At 40.1% G+C, this 19,095-nt stretch overlaps 1 protein-coding gene across 7 annotated transcripts in view; it reads right to left on the bottom strand.

Moving 5' to 3' along the window:
• FGD3 (FYVE, RhoGEF and PH domain containing 3) overlaps positions 1-19,095 on the bottom strand; it is a 111,860-nt gene that overhangs the window by 2,564 nt on the left and 90,201 nt on the right. For all 7 annotated transcript variants that reach the window (XM_040568131.1, XM_040568133.1, XM_040568135.1 and 4 more), the window contains 4 exons: positions 15,689-15,751; positions 9,171-9,293; positions 7,119-7,271; positions 4,047-4,187 (listed from right to left, as the gene is read on the bottom strand). In XM_040568131.1, the coding sequence (XP_040424065.1) occupies positions 4,047-4,187; positions 7,119-7,271; positions 9,171-9,293; positions 15,689-15,751 (480 nt within the window). The remainder of the gene's footprint in view (positions 1-4,046; positions 4,188-7,118; positions 7,272-9,170; positions 9,294-15,688; positions 15,752-19,095) is intronic.

Below are 19,095 nucleotides of genomic sequence, written 5' to 3'. Positions count from 1 at the left end.
AGATCCTGACAGCACAGCCACATCCATACAAACAGGGAGGTCTTGCACATGCAGCAGTTAGAGCTGGCACATACAGAATAGCTCTAGGCCTGGATACACGGCAGCACTAAAGCAAGACAGTATGGGACTGGTGGGCACAAAATGCAAAGAGCACATGCAAGCTTTGTCACGCCTGCTCCACTGATCCCGTATTTAGGTTTTAGGATATAGACAATAAGACTTGCCGCATGGAAAATTAGAGGCTACCCATGACAGTGAAAAATGGTATCATTTGTAGCCAAGAAGTGCAGCGTAAGAGCAAAATGATGTTTGAATGAATGGTACATGTTACACCTACCCAGTATGTGCAGATGCACAAATTAAACAGACTGTCTTTGGTCTTGCTTCCTCCCTTTCCTTAATACAATGTGTTTGTGACTTTCTATGTAGATGCCTGATCCAAAAGGAAGGGATTGAAATAATTTCTGGAAAGGTGCACTGTCAGATAAAGATGCATATAATGATGTGCAAGTCAGTCAGTGCTCTGGAGCCAGTTGGACATTTTACAGTGGCAGAATGAGAAGCTCCAGTAGAATTTGGGGAAAGAGTGATTTCCGTAAAACCAGCCAGCCTTAAGCTTGAGGTGGTCTTTGCTTACAAGCACACTCATACGATCCCGCTCAGATAAACATGACAAACTGCTGCACAAATGAGTTTCAGTCTCATTTTATCTGTCTGAGGATTGGTATGATTTCCATACCTAAATAAGCTGTGAATTTTATCCTCACGCATAAAGCCTTGTACACAACTTAAACTGTGAACGCTCAGGAAATGAATTCATTCTCCTGGAACAAGCATCTAAAGCAAAAGTACAGTTTTCTTGCTCTTGCTATTTTAAAGCCTGAGAGGCATACTGCTATTTGCACAGGAATCCCTTCCCCAGCCTACAGGATGACTGCTGTCAGGGCCATTACTGTATCAGGAGTTCCGGATTTGGCTAGGTTTATTCCTCCTTCCCAAGAGGTAGCTATTAAAGACAATCCCACAACCTTCAAAGACAAAACTCCTGGGGTCATCCTTCACTTGATCTGTGTTTCAAGACCTTTAATGCCATTGTTGGCAGCATTACTCCCAAAAGACACTTTTTTTTTTTTTTAAGGCAAGGAAATGCTCCCTCCTCCCCCCCTTTTTTTAAACCTTTCCAGAAGGAAAACTTTTGCAGCAGATATTCTGTTTGTTCAGCAATGACAAGCCCTGTGTTTAGATGCTCTATATGCTGGGAACAATTTGCTACCGCTAACTCCTAAGGAGGATAACAGTTTTGCTTTCCCAGGAAATGGCCTGTGCTTCTCTCGGGTGGGCTGTGTATGCTATTCAGCAACTAGGACTAACAAATCTGTGAAAAAATTAGTATTTCACATATCTTAAAAACCCCTTCAGAAGATAAGTTCTGTATCACAGTAATTCCGTGATAAATTATCTCATGCTTTTCACTTCTGTTGTGCTCTCAGCCACCATGCGTCTTTGCAGGCTCAAGGTTTGCTAGATGCCACGAGGCTGCTGTACAAAATGAAACACCTGGGAAAATACGACTCAAATATGCAGATGGTTCCCAACTGATGGCACCCGGTTCCCAACTGATGGCAGACACTCAGCCATGAGGAGGGAAGCTCTGGGAGAGCTTTTTCTAAGAAATCTAGTGTATTCCATGTAAAGTGGAACTAACAGGAACATTAGGTTAATATAAAAGAATTGGGTTTGCTTCATACTTTTTTTCCTTCAGTTGGATGCTAATTGAAGAAAGCATGGGAATGGCAGGCCCCAAAGAAGGGACTCATTTTTGCTGTTTATGGTCTCAGCCTGCAACTGTTGATTCCTGGTAGTAAATCCAGGCTTGGTTATTGAATGTAAGACACATTAACCTTGTCCTGTATGCTTTCTTGCTGCTTTATTGGGTGATTTATCTCACATCTGAAATAGCTGAGGACAGTAACCACTAAATTTAACTGTCATAAAATTGACAATCGGTGTCAAAGACAACCCTTCCCCTAAAATATGGCATCTTACTAATAATACCAAAAGAAGCTCAAGATCAAATTTGGCAGGACATGGAGCAAAGCACACAGCAGCTGAAGCACAGAAGTTCCTCCAGCGTTCAACCCTGGCTTTGCATGACTGGCAGGAGGGGGCCTGGAGGATTCAGCATCATTCTGCTTGCACTAAAAATAACTGTTTCACGTCCCATGGGTTATTACTTACGCTGTCTTGAGACAGTCATCTGAGCACTAGGAGAAATTCTCTTTCTAGGTCATACCATGATAAGATATGTTGCTTTCCTGAGACTTCTAGTTCCAGCCATCTCTTAGATGACGTATGTTGCTCCTGAGTCAGGAAGGCCAAAGAATTTACACCTCCCTCCCTCCGTTCTTGCCCTCCTTCCCCAAGCTTGCCTGTGGATTAGGATGACTGAATGTATTCAAGAAACACGTGAGAGGTCTGAGAACGGATTTACCTTAATACCTGCTGCAGTCACGACCCCATTCGATTCTGGCCCTGCCATCAGACCTCACATCAATATATGATGCTCTCCAAGATCCCACAAGACATTCTGGCTCGGTTTACATGGGATATGGGGCTTGCACTGGCACTTTGCTGAGGCATAATTTTCACATCAATTGCAAAGTTTTGCAGTGAAGCCATTCTCTCTGCTTTACTTTTTAAAGCTTTTTTGTTTCCCTAGACCGACTCCACAGAGATCTAAAAACTGGTCTTGTTGCATTAGTTTTAGTGTTTTGTCTGAGGCAGCTTGCCTTTTCAACTTGTAATTTCAGTCATGCATCTCCTGGTGACTAGAAGGGAAGCCAGGAAGCTCACTGCCCATGGGATAAGTTGGAAGCTTACCCAGTGAGGGCTTTGAATACCAGATGAAGCCAAGTGGGCTGTGTCTGGAGCTCTAAATTCTAGCTTTCAGCTTCCTGAGCACTATGCTTAAAACATTACACATACTTGTTCAAAACCAGAGGTGTTCTTTCTGACAAGAAGCAAAACACAGTTCTGAGGACAACACGTACTTCTTGCGGAATAATTGCTATAGAGTAAATTTTATTTTGAATAGCTTTATAAAATCATGGGAAGTATTTATTTCCCAGACTGTTCCCAGCTACAGCCCTATGAACTGATGCTAATAAAAAGAAAACGCTTCATGTCATTACAGTTACAGCAGTGTAGGCTGAATTTGGCCCTCATTATCTCTTCCACCCCATCCAGGGGATGAAACAAAGCTGCATATAAACATTTCAAAAGCCAAGTATAAAATTGGAGGTGGGGGATCTCATTTAAGTGTCGTCATTCTACATCTTCAGGACTAAAAGAAAGCCTGATTTGAATCTCTGTCTTGGACTTTACTTGACTTTAATCACACACAAATGCTAGTTAGCTTCAACTGTGCACTTAATTTTTTAATTAAAAAAGTAAAAAAAAAAAAAAAAAAACAAAGCTTTCTACAGTAGTTATTTCAAGTAAAGATGAAACCACAATGGTATGACAAGAAGCTTTAGCCAAACACAACCCCCTTTTTCAGGATGAAGAACATCTACATTTCCACAAATTCCTCTGCCCTCAACCCAGAACTAGGAGTGTCTTAATTAACAATAAATAAATAAATAAGCTTGAACCAGCAATTGTGACATTTAGGGCTACTTTGCAGCTCTGTAGATTTTACAGGTAAGTGCTTTCCCTAATGAAAAGGTAATAAAACCTTTTTGAACCCACTTGTCTGAAATCTCTGGAAAACAAAATACTACCAAAATTAATGATCCTTGCTTTGTCCTGCATTGTTAATAAATAAAAAATAAAATAAAATAAGCTGTAAGTTTAAACATTTGCTCAGAACTGTATCAGCAGCAACTATAGACAAGAAGGAAATCTGAAATCTCTGAGACTTTGTGCTAAATTCAGAATACCGAGTTGATTTTTGTTGTTGAGACCAAGTGAAATCCTTTGACCTATTTCTCAGCTAAATTTACATGGTTTTTGCTGTCTGATAACCGCCATGAACGTCACTTTACCTGGCTAATTCCTTGAAGATACAGAACAAGAGGTTCGGTCTTGGGGATGGTCACCCACATTTTGTACCAGGTCTTCCCTTTTTCAAGGAACTGGAGGTAGCTACTGAAGACACTATTTTCAGCTGCTAATAAGCTTTGCTTCTGGATGAAGAAACAAAAAGAAGAGAGAGCTGTTCCCATTCGTGTTTACATGGACAGAATATTTAGAATTAAATACAAAACAGAGCTCAGCTAAGTTGTCTACAGTTAAAAGATACTGAAGGACAAATGCTGGATAGCTTATGACTGAACAAAAGTTTAGTCATCACGATATACCATAAAGAAACAGCAGAATTCCACGTAATAGAGACAGATGCTGAACTACTGTTCCCAGTGGACAGGAAGTTAAATTCTACCTCCACAAAGTACATTGAGAATGGCAATTAAGATGACACAGCTAGTTTCTTGCTTAGCAAAGTAGGCTGGGAGATGATTTGAAATTAATGAAAAAGGTGCCTTAGCATGAGAAAGCCTCATGTATGTACAGGGATGCTACTGCTGCAAGTCTGTGTGGAATACAGCTCTAACATCAGTGGGAAAGGAACACGAGCCTGGACACAGAGAAACACTTATTGCCCAGAACCCGCCGCGCAGAGTACCAGTCTTCCACAAGCCCACTTCTGGAACCCACTGCACAGCCAGCAGTGGTCACTTGGCATGCCTTAAGCAAGAATTTGGGGAAAGGAGAGAGCAAGCGGTACCTCTCTACATTTTAGCCTTACTTTGTCATCAATGTATTTAATTCATTCTTTCTGAAGCACTGTACCAAGTGCTCTGTGCCTGCTTTAGTTTAATATTGCAGGATAGACAGGGGAAATGTCTGGAATTTGGAATAAAAACTGAGCAGGCAAGACTGAAAAGTGAAGCAGTATGCAAATACTTGTGCTTCTGTCACTCACATCTTTGCAGTACTGGTATTAACAGACACTTGTGCATGGCTGCAGAGACATAAGCCAAATCAGAGAGCCCTATGGCAAAAAAAGGTGGAATAAATTTTGTCTTTCAATAGAAAGCAAAGAAAAAGAAAATTCCTGTTCACATTACACTTTACACAGAAGTCTCCTGGGGATTTCTGCTAATAACTTTTGAAAAGTGGCAGTCTCCTCAGCTGCTATTAAGCTCCTTATGAAAGTTTGATGTAAAGAGGAGGGAAAGAAGAAGACTGGCTCTGATCTTTCTTTTTTTTATATACCTACTTTCTTGCATTTTACCTGATCCTCTGAAGATTTAGCACAAGGCTAGAAGCCTGAGAATACAAGGGAAAAAATACTCTTTTTTCCTTTGGTTTTTACAGCTTTCTGCTGTAATCTGCTTTCTGAAGTAGAGCCATAGGTCACATTTCACTGGTTTGCTTTTTGGCTTTTCAGATTAACAGAGCTCTCTGCTGAGTAGATGTAGGTTTTCACTTTACTGGCAAACAGCACCACTGAAACAGTGCTAGAAAGTTTATATAGTGAGATACCACAGACTATCCTGAGGCACATTAAGTGCTCTTCACCTACAGGCATAGCTGTATTGTATACACAAAGTTTTTGATGGTACGAAGCTCTGGATCCAGCATCTTCACCATGCTTTGTGGACACATTATTTTACGGAAGAGCAATGCACATTTGTAGCTTTATTCCAGTTTGTATTTCTGAGATTCTTGATATTTTGTGGGGTACAAAGCTGACAAAGCACTGGAGCAGCAGAATTCACTTTGGCAAACAGTGCTAGTGTAGTTTTTACCACTGTGGCAACTTCCAGGACATTTAGTAGCCCGGAAATAAATATGACATTCTGGGAAGCCCAAGGAGAAGGGCCAAGAAAGCTTTATTTGAGGAGACATTTATTGCAGGAGTTCTGGACATGCACTGGCAGGTTTATATTTCTTGCGCAGAGTCTCGCTCTTTTCCATGTAGTTTGTTTCTCTTGAGGAAGTCGAACAAGGCTGGAAGGCAGTCTGGAGGCTATGAGGGGTTGCTTCCAGAAAGATTTTTCAGAGTTAGGTGTTTTTTAGTATAGGTTGCAACAGTTCACTGATTTTCTATGCAGTGTTCAAAGCAGGACAGTATGTGTCAGCATATCAGGGGGAAGGATGGTTCACAATGATGTTAAGTTCTCTTGGCGTTTTAGTGGCTCCTTCCAGAATCTGATATGGCCCAAGAAGATAAAACTCTGTGGGTCCACTTTCAATTGAAATCAATGGCCTCTTTTACGCATGCAGTGATTTCTGGCTGTATTTCACAGGTGAAATAAATAAAAGCCTTTTCCTCAAGATAGCCCAGGAAAAGCGTGTCATGTAATGGTACTCAGAGCTCTGCCTGTAGTCTAAAAAAAGCATTGGTAAGAGAAGGTTCAGTTGTTGTGGGTGAGGATAAAACGAATGAGTTTGCCGGTAAGTTCCTTGTTCTTGTAAAAATAAGGGTAAGTTATGCTGCTATCATGGTATAAAGCTTGGTGACATCTGTAGCACTTGTGAAGCAGTAGCTTACACAGCATAATTTGTAGAAGTTGCATCTTGGAGAAAACGGTCTGCATTATAGCAGGGTTGAGACTGTTTCGGTGAATCCTGATAGTCTTTCAGAAGGATCCCATGTTTTTGCACGACCAGGTAAGAAAGACTAGTTCCAACGATATTTTGGCAGGAATGTAAAACTATCTTCTATATGAGTTAAAAACAAAATCTTATTTTGCCAACAGTTCATGTGAACAACTCAAGGTTGGAAACACACCATAATGAAAAGTGTCCAGAAGTTCTTCCTATTTTTCACTACTTTGAAAGCTGAAGCTTAGCTGCAAAGCCCATATGCATCTGTGTATGATAAACATCCTAGGATGAATCCTCCCAATCACGAACAGAATTCAGTTTACACGCACACTCAATACAAGTTACAAGCTAGAGGATCATATATCATCATGGGAAAAAAAAGATAACCAGACAGTTTATTTTAAAAATAAAAGCATTTAAATAATAATATTAATAATAGTAGTAATGGTAATAGACTTGCAAGGGCAGCTAGCACACCAAAAGTTTCTAAGTAAATACCGTACCTCTGCAGCTTGTCTTTTCTTTTGTTCTCCTACTGGTTCCACTCCAGGGCTGCATGGGCTTGCTGGTAGCTGCAGAAAACACTCTTTACACACTCGATTATGACGGCTATTATCTGCAAGCGGTTTGAACTCTGAGCATTTTGCGCAGATCACCTGTATCAGAAAGATGGTGCATTGTTAAAACATAATATTTCTTATTCATATTCCAAATAAAAGTGAATTGCAGAATGGATGTTATTGAAGTAAAATCCTGGAAACTATTGTAAACATAAGATAAAGTGACCAATCTAATATTTACTTTATTTACCTTCATTAAGAATTAACATTATAACTGATCCCATGCTGTGTACCAAAATACTTAATAAAGAAAGCAAATGCCTAATGGGAAGTACTTTATAATTAACTTTATGAGTCATAATGGGTTTGGTTTACAAAGCAGTGTTTTTCAATGTCAGACAGTAAGATGGTCTAGAAAGGACTGCTTTTTGGAGTAAAGGTGGCTGACATTTCCTCATTAGTCAGGTAGTTTAACCTGAAAGAACCGAGGCATCCAAAACCATCAACTATTTTAAGAACGTAGTCCAATATACTATCCATTAAAAATTATTTGTCTGATGCTAAATTAACAGCTTTAGATTCCAACAGCATCCAAGGAAACATCAGTCCCATGACACCAGTGCCTGTGAAGAGCGATGGATCTGCAGCTCTGGAATCTGCTTCCACACTTAGAATCTGACTCAAGCACTTGCTGTTGCACAGCCGCTGCAAGGACAGAAACTGTCCCCTAGGGTGCAATACAGGGGCAGTCGGATGGATTCAGCATCTATTCAAAATTTGCTGTATAATAATACACCACAAATGCCCTTCGGTTACAAGTATATGTTACTGTATGCTTCACTGCAAGACATTAATTACTGTATGAAGGTAACTGCCTTAATTTGGCAAGTGTTAAGCGAAGTACTGCTCTGCCCAGTTATATAAACAAAAGCAAGCTGGCATTTTAGAAACATAAATTGCCTTAAGAAAAGACTATCAACTTCTTTCATTTGTATGCTATTGCCACATCAGAAAATATTGCATAACCAACAACTGTTTAAAAATACATTATTAATAATGTAATTCTTACTATCTCTCTGTCCATAGGGACAAATTGTTATTTCATTTCTTTAATTATACTCAGCTTTACAGTGGAACATTTTTAAACATTCAGAAACATTGCGTGATTTTAACAATTATTTTTAAGAAAAAATTACTCCAGGGTAATTTTATTTCGATTGCTGAGACTGAGTTTTTTGAACATCTTAACAGTGCACTTAGATCTCCTTTCAGTGAGATTGGAAAATTTATCTCCACTTCCCGAATAAATAATAGCATTTAAATAACATTATTCTCTACTAGTTACATGGGAAACACTGAACCATGAAACTCAAGTCACAGAAGGAAGGTTGCAAGTTGTATTACAGAAATCAATCTCATCTTGGCTATGGCTGCCATTTTCGGACAAATCTGAGAATTAAACTGTCAGTCAATGGCACTGAGAAAAGGTGGCTAAATGTCTTTTGTAAGCTGGTCCTGATTCTCCAGGACTAATTTTTTCAAGCACAAGGATACCTCTTTGGAAGAAACAACTCTTAATAGTTCTGCTTTAGGGAAAGAAGAGACCATCCATCTTTAATATTGTATGTTCAGCTGTTCATCCTAGGAAGAACTAGTATGAAGCAGGGCCATTGGAAGGTCATTTTGTTTCTATAAAGAGAATATGGTGGACAACCCCGCTCCAAATACATGCACGTCCCCGGGGAATGCACCACTGACTTTTAACCACTGATGCAGTACATGTCCGTAAAACAGCACAGACTAGGCCACTTGAAAACAGCACCAGATATTTGCCCTTTTTTTCCTGGGTACCCCAGGAATAAAGTAACTGGAAAGATCTGCTCTGTCAATGATCTGCCACAAACATCTTTTAGTTCCTGCACTGAAAAAAATAAAAATTCTCTTCAATGCTCTCTGCAAAAGAAACTAAAAGCCTCAATGCATTCTGAAACTTACCGCCCCGCACTGCTTGCAGTGGTGCCGTCGTTTAGTGATAGAGTTGAAGCTTTCACTGCAGCTCTTGCAAGCCTGCTTCTCCTTGTCTCGCTTGGATTTGGAAGATTTCCTACAGGGATCACTCTGAAATAAGAAGTACACATATGTGATTAAAAAGAAAAAATCTCAAAACAATTCCTAGAGCTCTCATTGACAAAGCAAAGACCACCTTTGGGTTTCACACCATTCAAATCATTTTAGAAAAGAATTCATGTTAACTCTGCTAATGTCCTAAGGTTAGAATGGAAGTGCAGTTTCAGCCATCGTGTGTTTCTGGTGTGGCGTTATGTGGTTTCTGATAGTTAGAATTAATTCTCCAGGTCCCTCTCTGCCCGTGTGTGTCCTTACAGCCACTGAGCTACTCCATCTCACAGTCCATCGATCAGGAGCAACGGGACATGACAACGTGGGCTTTCCAAGAAGAGCTTTCCTTCTGGAACTCACCTCTTCCTCCCTGGTGCAATGTGATTTGGTTAAGGTAAATGCTGCTGACCTTGTGAGTGCACTGAAAACTTCTGTTCCCATGTAGAAAGATTTGGGAAAAGCAGCTTGACTGCAGAAGTGAACAGTGCTGGTAGAAGACTTTTTGCACCACCCCCATTTCAAATGCTTACTTAATTTAGGAGTTTCCTCAGGCTCCCTCCCAGCCCACAAAGAAACAAACCCATTAAGGAAAAAAGGGACACCCGCACCAGGGGCCTGCTATTAACTACTCTCTGCAAGGACTCTCAGCTGTCTGGAGAGCCAAGACTCACCTCTTTAGCTCTGCACCTAAGCCGGTACATAAAGTCACTAGGTATGAGTAAATAAATCCAAATGTATAATTTTTTTGATAAACTGAAGATCATCCACGTGCCAATGTACAGGTCATAAAAATACAGCTTCCTCTATACCTTCAAGTGAGCCCCTGTAGTTGTTGTTTTGTTTAATAAATAAATACCATTTCTCCTTCCTAGCCAGGACAGCTACACGGAAGGGCGCAGCAGCTCCCTGAAACAAGCCTTTGGAACCCGCAGCCTGACAGCATCTGCAGGGAGATCCAAGCCCAACAGAGGTGCTGCGCCATGCTCTGGTACAGCTCTTTCATGAGAACAGGTCTGAAAACTCCCTCCATTTTCGTGTGCTTGACACAAACTACCGGAATGGAAACATTTCCTCTAATTTGAAAAAAATAAAATAAATCTGAAAATCAGGTGAAGATTAAGCCCATTTTAGGTTACATACCTCTATGGACTCGCTGACAACCATCCCTTCCCTTCGAGGCATGCACAGTAAGTCACAAAGTCCACTTGAGAGAGAAAATTGGTTCAACAAATTTCCCCTTCCTCCAAGTCTTTATTTAACACAAGGATGCAGGCACATGGGGTGGGAGGAGAGGCAGCCACAATTACAATTAGCAGAGGCTGCCCATGGATCTCCAGGCAAGTGCTACCAGAAATCCTGTCATTTTCCTTAAGATCTCACCTTAGGGGTTACAATTCACCTGCAAAAGTCACTAATACATATTTCAAAGACAATTCAAAAGCCAGATTTTATAAGCTGTACCAGTCACTGCACAGTGCAGCGGTGTAGCCTGACCAAAGCCACCAGCACTGCAAGCCCAGAGAATTCAGTTCCACCAAAACAGAAAGGTGAGGGCAGGAGCTTCGTTTCGTGTCTCAGGGGCACTTTAGTAGGGAGAAAATAGACTGTGGTCTTGAAAATAAGGGGTGGTTGAGAAAGTGCAGCCACATCCCAGAGAAAAGTCTTGCAAGCCAGAAGCATGATGACAAAACCAAGTTGCAGGGACCCACGAGCTGACTGCTGCACACCCTTCCTTCAGCGCCCCATATTCCACCTGCATGCTCTCAGTCACCTTCCCTCCTTTTCCCAGATGACTGCTGGAAAGCTTCCAGCCAGGAGAAAACTGAGTCGTCTTTCGCTTCCTTCAGTCCAACCCCTCTATTTCTTTCATTCCTCTTCACCTTTGCCTTTCCCTCATCCCCAAGTATCCCCCAAGCATCACATTCTCCATTCTGCATATCACTGATTCCCCTTCTCTTGACTTTAAATTATTCTTTCTGAAGGATGGGGAGATGGAGACAGGCCTGGAGGCCTTACTGCTGGCACCACTCCTACATCTTCCAGCCCCTTGGACTCTGCCCTGATGTTCCCCGGGTACAGAGTACAGCACAGTATCTTTCTGCAGAGCTATTGAAACCACCCTGGCTTGTAATAGCATTACACAATGAAACCGCAACTAATTACTTCTAATTGGATTGGATGTTTTCATTTTTACTATCTTTTCTACAGCTGCAATAGCAACATCTCGAACTTTTACACGGCTACATAGGATGTTTTGCAGTTCAGCTTGGTGAAGCACAGCCACACAGGACTGTTCATTCAGGAAAATCACACGGCCCCCATATTCATACATACGTATTAATTCATAGAATCATAGAATTGTTCAGCAGAACAAAATGCTTGCAAATCCAAGTCCTCCCACACACACAAGCAGAGGGAAGTATTTCACTTTTCTTGTAAAAGAACCAGATGCAACCAGTACAACATTGAATTATGGCAACTGAACAATGCCTGGGATGAATCACTGGCAAAAACATTCCCTTCAGACTTCATTAGATGTCTCCAAGTAAGGGAAACAATTAGGGCAACTTCATCTACTTTTACTGATCAACAGCAACCTAAAAAGTAAGGCTTTCTGCTTGTATCACATCTGTTAACTACTAATCCATGTCTTACTCTGATTTTGATGATAAAGCTATTTAATTTTTCAACCAAACTGTGTTTCCTTCCACTGACCAGGGCTGGATTCCCATTCAGTTGTCAGATTAGAGCACTGCATCACTGGCCAACCTTATTTTTTTTCCTCTTCTTACAAGAGAAATTTGAATATAGAATAAGCAGTCTTTCGATTCTTATGTTCACAACAATTTCACTCCTGTTATTGGAACTGCAAGAGCATAAATGAAGGCACCATTTAAGCTTGTAAGCTGGCATTGGAAGATACTAGTGAAGAACTATAAACAAAAATCAGTTTTTGGCTTTTGATGGATACCTTCACATGCCTGCAAAGTAAAAATGCTGAAGCTCCTCTAGTATGAACTGAGGACTGCTTTATGTGTAAATCTGTTTGTTTTATTCAGCAGGAATACCCATCAGCACACCCATGCATGTGTCTCTAACACAGATAAGACTCAAGTTGAATACTTCCTCTCAGGGACCTTGTATTTGACTGCCTCATTACTGCGGAGCAGTCTGGACAGTGTTCACTTGCAGAAATACATGACCCATGTATCTGACAAAGGAAAGAAAGCTGAGAAGCTATTATATTAGGCTTGATTTACATTATGACAGTTACACAATGAGCTTTTATTTTAGACAGTTATATTTTGACTCATGCTATGACACACAGCAAGCTTTTAATGTTAATTTCACTAATCAAAAAAAAATGCCCCGTATGAAGAGCTCTCTAAGTGTTTGATAAATACCACAATGTTTCCTAACATTTCTCAACATTATGACAATGCCGTAAGAATAGAAGAGTTTGAACCACTGCTATTGCAGCTGCAGGAAAGATAATAAAAAATGAAAACATATTTTCTTTACAATTTGGCAAATTGTAATAAGCAATTCTAGAAGAAAGAAAGAAAAGTTGAATAACATATTATGTTATTCAACTGCTGACACTGGGAAAGAAGAAAGATTCCTGTGAAATGCATGGGCTTTGCTGAACAGGCAGTCCAGCCATCCCACCCAGTGATGGCTCAGGAAGTTGACACTGCCACGTCCTGTCACTATATACCTTCTGAACAGAGAAGTTTTTGTAGAAAAAAAGGAAATGCATTGTAATTCACAAACCCTGTTCAACAATAGACAGTCACTTTGCAACTGTGTCTGTCCTTTATTACTCAAGCCACATTATCTACTGCTGATGTGTGTTGAGAGGGAAGCTCATACAAAGCTGCCCTAGCCTCAACTGGCATATCTTGATACTAATGTACTTGAATAATTGTCACACTTCTCATCTTCCTTGTGTTACCCAGTCCTGGTTTGAAGTTGGTAGAAAAAACACATGTATGAAATCTGTTCGGAGCCAGGATCTAAAACAGCCTCTTTCAGACTGGGCTGTTCTGAGCACTAATTTGCTTTTACTCTACAGCTGCATCAAGCTCTAAATCTTAATAAATGTTTTCCTCTAACTTTAAAATTCTGGTGAGAACACAACATATACTCCAGTGCCACGAACAACTCATGCCTAGGGCTAAATGCTTGCAAGGTCAAGGCCTGTGGCTGGACTGCTTAGGAAAACAGACAGCACATCATGAGCGTGATGTGGGCAAGTAGGGAAGAAACACCAAAGAGTTCACAGGAACAGCAAGAAACACAACAGGCTCAGCAGATTCTTTTTCTGTTATTTATTACTCACTATGTATTCAAATTTGTTTAGGCCAATAGCTAGCCTCAAAACTGTACAGACAATATATACACAGGCAGATACACAAACACCAGTGCTATTTCAGATCTTTTTCTTTTTATATATGCTCATGCAGCTGAGTATTTTCCAGTTACAAGTTACTTATTTGCAGACACCCACAGTGGGGCAGACCATAAATAGGTTCTTCTGGAAATGCTGAACATATATATATGAGAAATTCAGTTATATACTGTATTTCAGACTTTGCAATGCAACAGAAGTGTTTAGTGTTTCCCTATATACCAGTGTTGCTACATGCAAGACCAACCTTCCAAAGGGTTGTACTTTTCTCATTTAGTTTCATACGAAGCCATATGAGCTGTGCTAGCAGTGCACCGCAGCAAACAGTTACCACAATATTGTGCAACAAGCAGATTATACTTCCTGCATTGTTTTTATTGTCTCGTTAATGTAACACTAAGAGAAAATCCCAGCAGATTGTTCAGTACACTCAGCAGAACCACAGGAAGGAGATAGCAGTTTGCTGACCACCACTACCACCAAGTGGTTTGCATGTGGAAGCTGTTAAGTAAGGAGTGTACTTGCTCATGCTCTCACTGAGATATTATTAAAAGGACGCCATCATTAAAAATTAATATTTTTCTAAAGCTGCAACTAACATCTGAACTCATTGCTCATGCTGATGTTATCTATTTGCTACAAAACAGCAGAATTAGATCCCCAAATCAACACTACTCAATTCAATTTTATTTTTTTAACTTTTGAATTTTTGTTTAACTCAATTTTTATCTTTATTTCAGTAATTAAATTTTTCTGTAAATGCACAACAAAAAAATACTTAATGATGTGCTATGCAAATCATTGGCACAAATACCTATAATCAGCTAGAAGGATCTAAATATATGTTGTCTAGCTATAACTAAAACTTGTTTCCTGTAAGAAACTTAAGAGCAACAGAAATTTTTATGTGCTTGTTTTTAAATACTTTTTAAACCATTTTTTTCCATTAAGTAGCTATCTTACTATAGCATCTGCAACTCAAGGAACAGGGCCACTAAGCATGAAACCAACTATAAATAAATAAAAATTGCTTAGGGAAAACAGGAAGTGTGAACAAACAATAAATAGTAATGAATACACTAATTATAAACACTTATTTTTAATAAACTCTTGTTAGTACAGGTCAGGTTGCTGGCTTGTTTAACAGAGTTTCATTGATACTTCCTAAATTCTGCCAGTAGGTCACAGTCTTGGAGAGAGGTTTGGTAGAGCTCCTAAAGTGGCTCCAAGCTAATACGTAATATCCTAGAGTATCTCATCAGTTGTTTTTTTCATTTGTTTGCTTTTTGTAAACTCAGCTGAACCTAAGACATTTCCTGAAAATCTGTTATTCTTAGATGATATTTCACAAGGAAGAAATAAGAATATTTAAAAAAAAAAGACCTTATTAAGGACTTAAATCCTCTTTTTGAGGCAGTGCTGGTTTGACTCAGCAGCAATCACAGATGTTGTAAGAGCAAAATGAAATTTTTTTTTCACAGTATATTTTGCCTCTGCAGCAGCAGATCACTGGAAGGCCAGAGACTTATGAAAGCACTAATTCCTTCTCTCTACTGGCAGAAACACAAAAAAATCACACTATAATTTGGTTCTGGAGTACAGATTCTGAGTTACATAATAGGACAATACTAACCAGTCAGGTTTACTTGTCTCCCTTTGCTCTCCTCCACACAAGCCTTCAGTACAGCTCCTTATCAGAATTTGAAAAACACACCAGAACCCTACAAAGGTAGCAATCAACTTCCCTCGATCTAGGTTCACCATTGGTGCAGCACATCCCTGGAGAAGGATTTACAGACACTGGTGGTGCAAACCCTGCAAGCAGCTGGGGCTCTAACCCAGACAAAAAGTTCAGGACAGCACAGCTGCAGCAACAGACAGCAGAACATAAACTGAGGTACTGAAGTACCTCTGATTCTTTCCTGCTACAAAAGGAACATAAACCACCCTGCTCTACCACAAGTATTAGCTTCGAGTTACTTACCCCTCCAAATGCACCACCGCCATCTGCTCCTGGCATTGACTCCACCGAGCTAGTGCTTGCTATCTGAGGGAAACACAATGACAGAGCAAGTTCAACAGGGACATTCTTCCTAAAATATACGAAATGTCAAAAAAAAAAAAAAAAGACATCATTTGCTTTTAGCCCCTCAGCTATTCACTCGTGAACATCTTTTAATTGCACGTTCACTCAGCCACTCTCAGATACTCAGCTGACCACGAAGTGGTGACTTCACAGACAGCATGGAATTACCAAGCCTGCCTCTCACTGAACTGGGTACCTGTCCCACAGAAACACCACATAAAGCAAACTGGCAGGTTTTGAACTTCACCACTAGTCTTCACCACAGCCAAGAGAGCAAGTGCTAAGTGTAGTCAGTGGATTCTATCTAGGAAGAATATTTACTTCATTCAAATAGTACTCATGTAAGTTTTTTTTAATGTCTTACATGAAATATAAATGCTAATTGGCATCTCTATGTATTCAATACATAAACCCGAGGGCAAATAACAAGCTTGTGTACACAAAAATGGCTACATCCTAAAACAAAACCCCTTTCATCTGTCATTAATTTACAGGGATTTTGTTAGTTTACAGGAGGTTCTCAGAATTAGACTCTTTATTCTCTCATTATACCCGTAGGTCGTTCTTCCTTTGCCAATCAAATATCTCCATTTTGAGCTTATCCAAATCTCCAGTACATTTTTGCACCCTATGGACAGCAGGTTCCAGTTCCATTTCAGAGCAAAAAGATTTCACCTCTGTTGCTAGAAACAACCTGAGCTGTAGCTTTGAGCGAGCAGCCAAGTTGAAGTGCTGTTCATTCTGATATCTAGCCATATCTGTTTATAAACTAACGCAATCAAGCAACTCCAGAGAATAAACGGGGAAAGCAAACAAGGCAGTGAGCAAATGCAGCCTGGTCAAGGCAGGCAGCCCTGGGCAGGGCTGTAGCAGCTCAGGAGCACTCTCGTGGGGAACACAGGACGCCCTCACTCCAGGTAATTGGACCTGCCTTGGTGGGAACCCAGCAACCCAAGGGTCTCGGGCATCATGCATTCACAAGTCCCACGGAAAGTGGTTTCTTTCAGCTGGAATCCTGATCACCCCAGGTATTTAGATCACTGCCTAATAGAAGTACGTGTGCTAACACATGGGGTTCAAGAAAGGTACTGAGCAGTGCGGAGAGAAAAGGGGGTCTGAAGGACCTGGAGAAAATCACTAGCAAGTTCAGAGAAAAGGCTCTAGTTGCCTGTCCAGATCCCCATAGCCTCTTAGCCTTTATTTGGAAAGATAAGCTAAAACAAAAATACCCTTTGGTCTTAACCTGGAAAAGATTTCAAAAGAGCTTCTCCAGCAGCACTGTACTAAACTTCTGCATTCTCCCCAGGCACTCGTCTGCTTTCGGTCTTACTCAGTTGGAATACTGCTGTTTGCTAACTACTGGGGTTTTCACCTCTATTTAAGTAAGCATTCTGCTATATTTACCTAAGTATACTAATACATGAAAACTTATCTGACCGCAGCACACAAACACATTTTCTCAGAGCATTAACTGCTCTGGAAAGAAACATACTCTCATAGAGGATGTGTTTTTATCTCCCTCCCTAGCAGAAAATGCAGACTTAGTCCTACCGATGAGAAACCCCCTTATATTACCGTTACCACTCAAAGTATTTAGGATTTGGTATGGAGGAAGATAGCTATTCACATGTAAGTCAGAACTACCCCAAGGTGGTCAGAACTAGAGGTTACAGGGAGGAACAGGAAAAAGGCTGTGGACGTAACAGTGATTTACCAGCATCTAAAAATCATGATTTAACCATGTTCATATCTTAGGGATGTCACTTCCACAGAGCTTGGCTCTCTGCAGAAAAGGTATTTTCCTAAATGCCAGCCTTCCCTATATCACAAGTCCCCACTCTTCTGACATCAAACAGTGGTAAAACCAGTCCTGGAATATTTTTATATGGCTTTAAAAAAAAAGTTTAAAAAACTCTTTCCCACAACCTTGAAATGTTGCAGATGAAAATAGAGAGCAGAGAAATTAATGTCCTCTTTCTGAAGGAATTAAGCCACAAAGGAACCCTGAAGCTTTCTGTAAAGGATTCCTTAAAAGATCACTGCTACAGTAACCCTGCAGGGGACTGACTGGCGATGACACTGAATTATTCACCTCTTGACAGGTGAGAGTTTATTGCCATTCCTCTGACTTGCATTGTAGCTGTGTCCAAGCTGACAGTCTCACTGAGTTACACTTAGGCAAACCGAGGAAGAGATGAACAGTAATCATGAAATAAACAGAAAACGCACAGGGAAGAGAGAGGGCAAGGGGGTGACAGAGACATACTCCTTTCAGGGGCTTTAGGATTATTATTTTTAAGGGAAGTATTAATGAAAATAATATTAACAGAAACAACAATTGCTGTATATTATTGTACAGAGATAATCTTAAGAATCAGGTCAAAATGTCAACCTCATTGTCAAATCTCTGCACCTACAAGAAACTGTAAATCTTCTGTCGGTGAATCACAAGTGAAGTATCAACCCTTAATAACTGTATGAGATTATGTAAGTCAGCAGGGAAAACAAAAGCATGTTAAGAATCGCGTGCAAAGGCATGCAGCAAACGTACAACTGAAATTAATCATAAGCACTGTAACATACCAAATCCATGGCCAAGGACAGGAGAAAAGCAATTTGGCTATTTTTCTATAAGCTTATTAGAACCAGAGTCCCATTTCTAGTAGCTGTTACAGATCTAACTTGGAATCCATGAGAATAAATCCATTTCTTGATTCATGAGAGCACAAAAAGGAAGATTTTTGTCATTTTTTCCTCTGAAGCATACTGCCCAGATGATGAGATATGTACAGTATATGCTGCCCACAGAAGCATATTGCTACTAAGAATGCTCTCAGTACTTGTCCAGTTTTCCTTACAGAATTACATTCATCTCTTTTTAACTGACAGCAATTTCTGGCACATTTAAGCCTTGACATCTGTTTTCAAAGCTGATTATCCAGATTATATTATCTCCTAAAAATACAGGTTAGCATTCTGACATAGAAGAAATTAATGTACATACTGCATTCATATCACAGCCAGGAGATAAGCCAGACTTCTGTTCTGCCTCAGTTTTATGAACCAGTAGAGTACAGCATGTGGCTACACCACTGACATACCAGAAAAATAAAATGGGATTTATAAAGCAAGATAATAATCATGAAGTTGAACAGACACCATCTTAATTAGATAGAGAGAAGTACGCTTATTCGTTCGCTTATTAGCAAAAGATTTTTTTTTTCTAACTGCACCCCAGTTCTGAAGGCAGCCATGAGTCAGCTTAAGAATACAGAAACAAACTGATTGTTTTCCCATTTTTTTTC

Source organism: Cygnus olor, chromosome 10, assembly GCF_009769625.2.
Source record: "Cygnus olor isolate bCygOlo1 chromosome 10, bCygOlo1.pri.v2, whole genome shotgun sequence".
Lineage (NCBI taxonomy): Eukaryota > Metazoa > Chordata > Aves > Anseriformes > Anatidae > Cygnus > Cygnus olor.
The sequence above is the reverse complement of the archived record's forward strand: the minus strand, read 5'-3'. Positions and strand labels throughout refer to the sequence as shown.